The following is a 9,642-nucleotide window of genomic DNA, read 5'->3' as shown; positions in this document are numbered from 1 at the left end:
TCCTGGCCAGCAGGGCCTGAGGCCACGCTCCTCCCTCTGGGGCAGCCTTCCCCGGGGGCCCTGTCATTGAGTGGCCGGTTTTGAGGGTGTGGGCAGAGATGAGATCCACGTGGTCCTCGGGCCACGTCCCTGCTCCCGCCACAACCCTGCCCCCCACCCCCGCCGAGCTCCCGCTGCATGTTGGGGCCCTCACCCCCACCAGCTCAGACGTGGGGCTTGAGGAGAACAGGTACCACAGGCCAGGCAGATGGCAGGTGCACAGGCGGCTGGACCGACGGGTGACTGCCCAAGTGAGCTAGGGCTCTGACGGAAGCTGGCTGGTGTCCTCGGTGTCTCTGCGAAGCGGGATGCGGCTCGTCCGGACTGTGCGGAGGGCTAATGGCCCAGCTGAGAGGTGGGGAGGCATCGCTGGCGCCAGCCCCTTGGCCCAGGGGCTGTGTCGGGGTGCGGGTCCTGGTCTTCCAGAGGCAGGCGGGCAGCAGGAGGGATGCCTGGGCGAGGCCCTCCCTGCCAGAGGAAGCGGCCGGGCCAAGACGGCCTCCCTTTGGAGCCGTGAGGCTGGGGAGGCCGAGGACCATGGCCCAGGGGCGGGCATGGCGGGGCTGCCTTAGCTGGCCCGGGAGAGGGCTGGGAGGAAGGCCCAGCTGGGCGGGGAGGAAGGTCTCAGGTGCCTGAGACAGGGTAGTTGCTACGCAAGGGCTTCCTGCTCAGGGCTGGTAGTGGCCTCGCGTGTGCCAGGCACCCCTGTCCCCGGGTGTTCTGACCACTGAGGTGGCCCGGGGAAGAGGCCCTTGGACTGGCTGTGGGAAGGCAATGCGGCTCTGAGCCTGGGCAGGCGGCCCCTCCTTGTGCACACACGCTGGCCTGGGCCCAGGGGAGCCCCAGAGAGCCCAGCTGAGCCTTGCGAGCTCTCCGTGTCCGCCAGCAAGCTTATCTGCCGACGGGACGGTCACGGCTGGGCCTCACCCAGAGCCGAAGGTGGGCCTAGGGCAGGGGTCTGGCACAACTCTCTCGAGAGGCAGCTGCCCAGGAAGAGGGGAGCACCCCGTCGCCACCTGCCAGGACTCTCTCCCCGAGGCCCCGAGGTGACAGGGTTCCCGGACGGCGGGAGGCAGAAGGAGCCCGGGAGAGCGGCTCATGGAGCTGTGTGTGGGTTAAGCCGCTCACCTCCCAGCCGGCAGAACAGCCCTATTCCTGTGTCCCAGGGTCGCTGGGAGCACTCGGTGAGACGGTGTGTCCAGAGCCTGGCCAGAAAACAGTCCCACTGTCACGAGCCAGACTGGGGGCCCTCCTCCCGGGGCCCCCAGGGGACGGCTGGGCCAGCACCTGGGCACACTGTGCCGTGGTGCCTGCGTGATAGTCAAAGGACGCCAAAGCCTTCCCACTGGCTGGGGCCTCACTCCTGGCCCAGGGGCAGCAGTCACCAAGGCGGACAGCCAGACCCTCTCTGGCTCCAGCGGGGGCCTTGCGCGGTCTGAGAAGTGCTGGGAGGTGCCTCAGGTGGGCACCCGGGCTGCCCCTCCTGCCACAGAGGCGGGGACCTGTGCTCCTCCCTGGGGGCTGCAGGAGACTCGTGGGGCAGGGCGGAGGCCTTCCCTGCCCGCCTTGCTGGGCCCGAGTCACAGGGCGCCCCTCTGCGCGGCGGGGAGGGTAAGCTGGTGCCTCCTCCCGGCCCCGCTGATGTTCCAGGCGCCACTCAGAGCCCGTCTCCCTGGAGGAGGCCCCGGGGGGCGGCTCCTGGGCCCCCCCGCCGGCCGTGCCTGAGCTGCGCGGCTCAGCGGCCCGTCCCCCCTCGCGTCTGAGTCAGCCCAGCCTCGCACCCACGGCCGCCACTGCCGTGGGCCCTTCCCCCAAAAGAGGCCTCCCCGGCCGGGAGCCGCCAACAGCGAGCGAGTCGGAGCCGGGGCGTGGACGGTAAGCGTTTATTACCACGTGCACACAGACCGCCTGGCGCGTGGATGGACCCCAACCACCAGGACGCTGGGAAGGAGCCGTGTGGAAGCGGCCGCTGCTCCCGGTGGCACCTAGGAGAAAACTTGAAACCACCTAGCGAGGCGCGTGACTGACTCGGGGTGTCTTCTCTATAAACCGAAAGGAATGTACACTTAAATAGGCAAATATAAAATACAAAAAAAGGCGATAGGCCTGGTGTGCTGTGTCAGGTTGAATCTAAAAAAATCCAGGAGCTGAACTTTTTTCCTCATTTTAATATTTTATCACAGGTTAAGACTTTTAAACGAAGCACATCCTAGCTTCAGTGCGTGCTCGTGTGTGCTGGAGGCCTGTGGCGCTGGGCTCCTTGCTGTCCCCGCCTTCGGCTGGACCGGGTCTCAGGCGGCGTCGGGGGCCGAGCGACCTACGATGTGCTGATCCCACTCAGCTCCTGCCTGATGGCTGAGGGGACAGGGCGGGACAGGAGGCTCAGGCACCGCCCCCCGGCCTGCTCAGGTCCTGCCTGGGGTCTGCCCCGCTCTGTCTCCCGAGAGCCGCCCTGCTCTGTCTCCCCCCAGGCCAGAGGGCAGGCAGCGCAGCGGGCTCCGGCCGACTCCGGGGTGACAGCAAAGCCCTCTGTGGGTCTCATCTGCCGCTTCTCGTGAGCTGGCAGTCCCTCAAGGATGGCACTGCCCCTTCCCCGTCAGAGGACGGACTGGTAAGGGGCAGGCAGGCAGCCCAGCTCTGGTCGGAGGACCAGCAAGCCCCCCACCCCGCCCCCAGGGGCAGCATCAGGTCGGTGACCTTGAGCAGGGCGGAGGGCTCCCACGCCCTGCCTCCCGGGCCTGGGCTCGCCCCATCCGGAGGGGGCCGGGGCTTCTCCCCGCTCCTCTCCCCAGAGTCCTCCCCGAGATGTGAGCCTCTGCCCGGACAGACCCCAGGGGGCCTGCAGCCGAAGGCCAGGAGAGAGAGCTAAGGGCCGGGCCCAGCTCCAGCAGCAGGGGAACGAGGGGAGGGTTCCAGGAGACCCCCATGGCCCACATCTCCCCCAGCCTCTCAGCCGCCCGCCCCAGAGGCTGCGTCCACCATGGCCGCGCTGTGGCAGGTGCAGAGACGGCCCCCCCCCTCCCACCCACCGGCTCCCTCCGTCCAGGCCTGTGCCCTCTGCTCACTGGCTGGCTGGCAGCCCTGCTTCGGGCCCCACACCAGCCCTGGCCCTGGGGCCCCACAAGCAGCCCTCCTGAGGTGGGAGCGCCCAGCATCAGAGCAGGGTTAATAGTTGGCCTCTGTCTCCTCTCCGGCTCCGCTTTCTCTCTTCATTCATTAACTCCTTATCTGCCCATCCCAGGCCTGTGGGGGGACTGGGCAAACAGGAACTGAGTGCTCTCTGGGTCAAGGACGGGGTGTGGCCGTCACCCAGCCCTGGGCAGGGGTCCGGCTCTGCTGGCACCCCACGCAGGCTCCCAGCCGCCTCTCCTCTCTCCCATGTCTGGCGGCCCTCCGCCACCAGCACCCAGCAGGTGGGATGGGGAGGGGTGTGGGCACCAGGCTGTGCCTCACTGCTCTGTCGGGCGGAGCCAGCCCGGCCCGAACCTTTCCTTTTCCTCTGGCTCCAGATCTGAGCCAGCGGCATCAAAGGCTCCGGTGGGGCCCGGAAGGACGGATGTGATTCACTGTGACGAGGCCCTGCCGCTGGAGCCACATGCCCGCTCCCTCAGGCCAGGCCGAGCAGGCTGTGAACTAGCTCAGGCCCATAGGTAATTCTGTGGCTTCCTGGACCCCTAAACCTCTGGGAAGGCAGCGGTTGCCCTTATAACCCCAAACCCAGAAGTAATCTACGTCCACAGGTGCTGAGCTAAGCAGCAGATAACTCAGGGCCGCTCTGGGCCTGGGGATGCACTCTCGGATCTTCCTCCTCGACACAGGCTAATCCTGGGAAGACAGACTGAGGCAGCAGAGCAGCAGGGCGTCCCCGTCCTTAGACGAGGCGCTTAATCTGAGTCTCAGTTTGCTCAGAGACGCGGGAGGGTGGTGCTGGCCGCTGGGAGGAAGACTGACCCCCGCCCCCATGCTGGTACAAGGCCCAGGCCTCCTGGCCCAGGACGGCCTCCCTGGCTGGACCATCCTGGACCCCTGCTTGGCCGCCCTGGGCGCAGGCAGGCCTCCGTCTTCAAGGACGCTGGGTGCACCCCGGCTCAGGGCGATGCCGGGGGTGGGGGCCCTCTACTCACCGTCGATGATCTCCTCCTTCACTTTGTGGAGCTCGCGGACCACCTCCTCGAGGATCTCCTGGTGGGAGCAGAGCCTCGGAGTGAAGGGACAGACAGCAGAGGAGAAGTGGCCTTGACCGAGGGGCAGGGGCAGTGCCACAACCCTCACCCCTGCCCATGTCACCCCGTGTTCTCAGCTCCCTCCCCAAGCTGGGGAACGGTGTGTGAGTGGGACGTGAGACACCCTCCCACGCCTGAGAAATACTCAGGAGGAGCCGGGGTGCCCGGAAGGGGAAGCCCCAGAGGCGGGCCGGGAGCCTTTTCCTGGTGAGGACAGGGGCAGGGGGACCGACGCTGCGCGTGTCCCCTCCCCCACCGCCGGCTCCCGACTGCTGGCAGCCGCACGTGGCCCTCTTGGGCAAGAGGGCGGGCCTGCCTGCCCACGCGGCCCCGACAAGTCCCCAGCCTCTGGCTCCTTCACAGCCTCTCCGGGAAGGACACACTCACCTGTTTCATCCGGTCTAAATCTAAGGCATCCAGGGCCACGTCGTTTACACTTCCCGCCGGCTTCATCCTGGGGAGAGGGCGGCAGGGTGCGGTCAGGTGGGCGTTGGGGCCCGGCAGGCGCCCCTGTGCTGGGAGACTGAGCGGTGCCCCGGCGCCTCCCGGCTGCGGGCCCAGCCCTGCCCTCTCCCATCGTCCTTCACACGCTTTCTGCTTCTACCTCCGGCCGCTCCTTAGCTACCTGAAAAGGACTCCAATGCCCTGTCTCCACCTCGAGAGGGGCTCATGGATACTGTGACCGTATTTCCCAACCCAAGAGTCAGGACTTGGGGTCTTCTGACTTGACGGCTCTCACACAGAAGCAGCCACGTAAGCGGACAGCGTCACATGCTGCCTCCCCTGGAAGGGGACCCCAATAAGCTGGCCCTCAGTGTGAGGGTCTGCGTTCCTGGCTAGGCGGAGGCTTGGGGAAAACCAGTAACGATGGCATTAAACACGAGACAAAATTGCAAAAACCTTAAACACTCATCGTAAAGGCACCCACTTCCGACACAAACACGTGTCCCTGGTGTTGGTAACCGGCTCTGGTGTGTAATTACTTCAGGAAACGTCCTTGGATGTGGTTTTGCTCGTCTCAGGCAAAGGTTTCAGTTTTGGGGACTGTCCTCTGATGCTTCCGAACTAAGGTTAGCTGGTTTGAAACTTAATGTCTCTTGCACATGAATCCTCCCTGGAAAATCCTGGCAGGAATTCCCTGGCGGTCCAGTGGTTAGGACTTGCTGCTTTCAGAGCCGGGGCCCAGGTTCACTCCCTGGTCGGGGAACTAAGATCCCACCAGTGGAAGAGAGGAGGGGAGGGAAAGATGGAAGGACGGAAGGAGGCAGGAAGGGAGGAAGGAAGGAAATCTTGGCAAACGCTCGTCTAACCACGTGGCCTTTCAAAGCAGGACCACGGTGCTGAGGGTACACTTTCTGGATCCACTTTCTGTCCCCACGTGGAGAGAAAGGCAGGTTCAGGGAAATGATGTGGCTAGAGCCAGCTGCAGGGATCGTGGATGTGACAGCTGGCGGACACTGACCTGGCGGACTGGCATGGCTACCAGGGGTCACTGTACAGATTAGGTCCATCTGGGGAAATCGAGGGCTGGTGTTCTCCACAGTGAAGGAGAACAAGCATGAAAACTAAAGTGCTGGTGCCACCGCGATGGAGAACAGTGTGGAGGGGCCTCAAAGGATTAAGAACGTAATGACCACATGAGCCAGCAATCCCACCTCTGGGTACACAGCCGAAGGGAATGAAATCACTGTCCCAGGAGACAGCTGCACCCCCATGTTCACTGCAGCGTTATTCACAACTGCCATGACATGGGAACAACCCAAGGGTCCGCTGACAGATGGAGACAGATGTCATGTCTGTGTCTGTGTGCGTGTATGTGTATGTACACACACGTGTACCTATGTACATCACACGGTTACATAATGGAGTATTCTGCCACGAGAAAGAAGGAAGCCCGCCATCTGTGACAACATGGGCAGTATGCTAAGTGAAATAAGCCAGAGAAAAACAAATGCCTCATGACCCCACTTATGCGTAAAATCTAGAAAAGCCAAACTCAGAAACAGAGCGCAGACTCGTGGCTGCCAGGGGCTGGCGGGTGGCGGCAGCTGGTGGAGGTGGTCCAAGGGCACACACTTCCGCTAATAAGATGGGTCCCCTCTTGGGGGTGTGACGTACAGCACGGTAACTATGGTTAACGATACTGTATCGTATGCTTGAAAGGAGCGAAGAAAACAGATCTGAAAGTTCTCACCACACACGTACAAAAAAAGGTAACTGTGTGAGGTTACGGACGAGTTAACTTCCCTGACTGTGGTAACCATTTTACAATGCACACGTATATCAAATCACAGTGTGGTACATCTTGAACTTACACAACGCTAGATGTCAATTATATCTCAATAAAACTGGATTAAAAAAAAACCACTGAATGCTATTGTAAATAAAATTTTAGTGTCCAGTGCACAAAGCTGGGTTAAAAAAGGAAAGAAAAAGTGCTCCTGCACCCCTCCTGGATGAACTCAATAAAGAGACTCAATAAATGTGGTCCTGACTGAGTTTGTAAGTAACTTTGGGTCTTGATGTGGAAAGAGGTCCGGCCTGAGATCCCTGGATCCGTCACACCCATCCTGTAGTTTCAAGTCCCTGTTCCAAGAGCAATTTTCCAGTCACCTGGACAAACCGCTGCACCTCTCTGGGCCTCGGTCCCCCCATCTGCAGACCTGGAAAGTGCCCCCGATGGTGACCCCGACAGCTTTTGTGAGCCCTGCGGCACCCGCCCCATCTGTGAGTCTGGAGCCGGAGAGCCCTCTTATGTGTAGGAATGCCCTAGACGACGCTCCTGCCCTGTGAGGGACGCCTGGCCACTCAGAACTTGGCCGCCCGTCCTTACTCCACGACCAGGAAGCAGCTAGCTCTGCTGGGAGCTGCAGGTCAGCCCCGGCCGCCTCGCCTCCCCGGCTGCTCTGGCTCCCGCCCGGCTCCGGTCCACCTCTCGCTTCACAGCCAGAGCGAGCTGCCCAGAGAGCAACTCCATCGCGGCGCCCTTTGCTCAGAGCTCGGAGACTGGGGCCCGCACACAGAATAAAATCCACACTTCTCACCGTGCGGCTCCCTCCTGCCCCTCTAAACGTGCCTCCCTCTGCCCTCCCCACGTCGGATCACCTGCCAGCCACAAGGGCCTGCTTTCTGTTCTTTGAACTTGCCAGGCTGGTGGCAGGCTCAGGGCCTTAGCACTTACCACTCGTTCGGCCTGGAGGGCCGTGCCCACAGTCTCCATGGGGCAGGCTCCCTCTCACCCGGGTCAACTCAAATGCCACCTCTGAGAGGCCCACTCGCTAAAGCACCCCTGTCCCCAGCCCCGTCCACCACGCGGCCCTCTACGTCCTCCCCAGAGCACCTCTCAGAACTCACAGTTGTCTTATTTACGGGCCTTTCCAACAGGAAAATGAGCTCCTCGCAGGCAGGGACCTGCAGGGCCCAGCTCAGAGCCTGGCTGACAAAGGCCCTCCACAAGTCCTGGCTGCCGCCGAGACCCCTCACCCTGTTCACCCGCATCTGTCATCGCCACTCCTGCTGGGCCGGCTGGAGCTCTCTCTGGTCACCTTGTTTGATTTGGCAAGACCAGGCTCAAACTCCACCTGCTCTGGGATTTGGGCTGTTCCCCTCCAATTTGTGATGGGCACTGAGGACACTTCCTAGTACGGATTCTAGAAGCCTGCAAACTCCAGGCCACACTTGGCCCACAGCTACTGTGGGACTGTCTCTCGATTTTTTGGGCGACCTCAGTTTCAAACAAACAACCCATCCTGTTATCACATCAGCTTTTGGTTTGGGAAATATGGTCAGCGTATCTCCGGGGAAAAGGCAGAGGAAGGAGAGGAGGTGGGGTGCTGGGCCAGCCCCCGGGATTTTGAGCTGCGGGATGCAGCCAGGGCTGCTGAAGATTTCCTGTGTCCAGCTGTTGTCCACACATGGTCACCCTGTGCGCGAGGGACGAAGAGACCTCCTCGTGGCGTGGGGGAGCAGTGGAGGCTCGGAGAGGTCCCCTGGCTTGCCTGGTGTCACAATTAGCAAGGCCAGAGCTGGGATTCGATCCCAGCTCCACCTCGCTGCCTCTCTGGACAGTCACTCCCCTCCCCTGGCCTCGGGCCCTCTGTCTAGGAGAAGACAGGAAGCAGCTGGCCCGCCCTGTCCCTGACGAAGCACAGACCACCCTTTCCCAGGGCCGACTGTTAGATGACAGGACACAGGTGGGATCCGGGGTGTTAGTCATGGGCAAGGGACAAAGGAGGCCCCAGAGGCGGGGCTGTTCGGTACCTAGAGTGAGGCTGCGACTGAAGGGGGCTCTTAGCTTCGGGGCTCTTGGCCACAGACGGGGTTCTGCGCGGTGGAACGGAATGGAACAGAGACGTGAGTTGGCGCCATCGCCCGCCTGGGCCCACCGACCCGGGCGCAGGGCCAGCCTTCCCGGGGCAGCTCACCTGGACAGCAAGGAGGACACGGGCTTCTCCGCCGAGCTGCTCCGCTCCCAGGGCTTCCGGCCGGCCTCTGTCGGTTCACGTCATGGATGAAGCGCCTCAGAGCTGGGAGGGCGCTCAGTGGCCCCCATCCCACAGCGTCCCGGGCAGGAGGCCCACCCGTGCTCCCCTGTCACAGCTGAGACCCGGCTCCTTATTCCAGTCCCCTTTGGCCCAGGCGGCCCTGCTGTCACCCGGCGTCTCCCCCCGCTCAGGACATGAGCCTCTGTTCCCTCGACTCGGTTGACCTTGTGGCCTGGCTTTGAGCCCTCTCACCATGACTGGGTCTGTCCTTGGAACGTGAGCCAGCTGGTCAGGGAACCTCTTAACTACGACTTCCAGAGGCGACCGGGGACTCCAGCAGTGGGCCGAGCAGGGCACAGGAGGCCCCCCACCAGGACACTCTCCGGGCAGCCCGGGGTCCACGTTCGCCTTCAGGGGCCAGGCCCACGACCCACGTGCATCCCCTGTCCCCTGACTCCTTGCTTTCTCCCCCGACACTGCAGCTGGTTCTTTCCCAGCCTGGGCTTCAAAGTTGATTTGTCTTTCCTTTTTCTTTTTTAACTGGTGTTAAACTACATCTCACTTTACTTCAAGAGATTTGTTGAGCTGGACAGAATTCACTGACTTTGCAGGATGAGCAGAGAGGCAGAAGGAAAAACCCCTGGGGCAGCAGGGGGCCAACCACTCTGAGCTGAGCCTGGAGACTGTGCAGGCCGACGGGCCCACGCTGGGCCTGCAGGGCAGGTCCGAGAGCTGGGACCACGTCCAGGGTCCAGGCATGCAGCCTGGAGGAAGCCATTTAAACACACTGAGCCTCAACCTCCTAGACTGGGAACAACCCATCCACCAGGACGTGAGCTGTTCATGCAGTCACTCACCAAGAACTGTGGTGGCACTGCCTGAGAAGGAGAGCACAC

General features: G+C 62.3%; 2 protein-coding genes across 9 annotated transcripts in view; one reads left to right on the top strand and one right to left on the bottom strand.

The window, feature by feature from the left end:
• Positions 1–347: 347 nt before the first annotated feature.
• Positions 348–2,049, top strand: LOC117200141 (synapsin-1-like). Its single transcript, XM_049705868.1, has 3 exons — positions 348–444; positions 772–1,388; positions 1,509–2,049. The coding sequence occupies exons 1-3, from the start codon at positions 348–350 to the stop codon at positions 1,800–1,802; spliced, it is 1,008 nt and encodes a 335-aa protein (XP_049561825.1). The 3' UTR covers positions 1,803–2,049.
• A 138-nt stretch (positions 2,050–2,187) lies between these two features.
• Positions 2,188–9,642, bottom strand: part of EVL (Enah/Vasp-like) — a 164,714-nt gene continuing 157,259 nt past the window's right edge. For 5 of the 8 annotated variants that reach the window (XM_033420170.2, XM_012531593.3, XM_049706517.1 and 2 more), the window contains 5 exons: positions 8,687–8,753; positions 8,523–8,585; positions 4,650–4,716; positions 4,164–4,221; positions 2,188–2,394 (listed from right to left, as the gene is read on the bottom strand). In XM_033420170.2, coding sequence (XP_033276061.1) covers positions 2,357–2,394; positions 4,164–4,221; positions 4,650–4,716; positions 8,523–8,585; positions 8,687–8,753 — 293 coding nt within the window. In that variant the 3' untranslated portion in view covers positions 2,188–2,356. Of the gene's footprint in view, positions 2,395–4,163; positions 4,222–4,649; positions 4,717–8,522; positions 8,586–8,686; positions 8,907–9,642 lie in introns of those variants that run through there. The other 3 variants (XM_033420176.1, XM_033420175.2, XM_049706518.1) reach the window with 2 other exon arrangements.

Source organism: Orcinus orca, chromosome 2 (genome assembly GCF_937001465.1).
Source record: "Orcinus orca chromosome 2, mOrcOrc1.1, whole genome shotgun sequence".
NCBI lineage: Eukaryota > Metazoa > Chordata > Mammalia > Artiodactyla > Delphinidae > Orcinus > Orcinus orca.
This window is presented reverse-complemented; position numbering and strand designations above follow the sequence as displayed.

Bases quoted from the DNA above. Each gene is read 5' to 3' on its own strand.
- LOC117200141 (XM_049705868.1), top strand. From the start codon at position 348: ATGCGGCTCGTCCGGACTGTGCGGAGGGCTAATGGCCCAGCTGAGAGG. The intron at 445-771 runs GTGCGGGTCCTG...CTGACCACTGAG, and splicing joins GGCCCAGGGGCTGTGTCGGG to GTGGCCCGGGGAAGAGGCCC. The intron at 1,389-1,508 runs CTGGGGCCTCAC...TCAGGTGGGCAC, and splicing joins CGCCAAAGCCTTCCCACTGG to CCGGGCTGCCCCTCCTGCCA.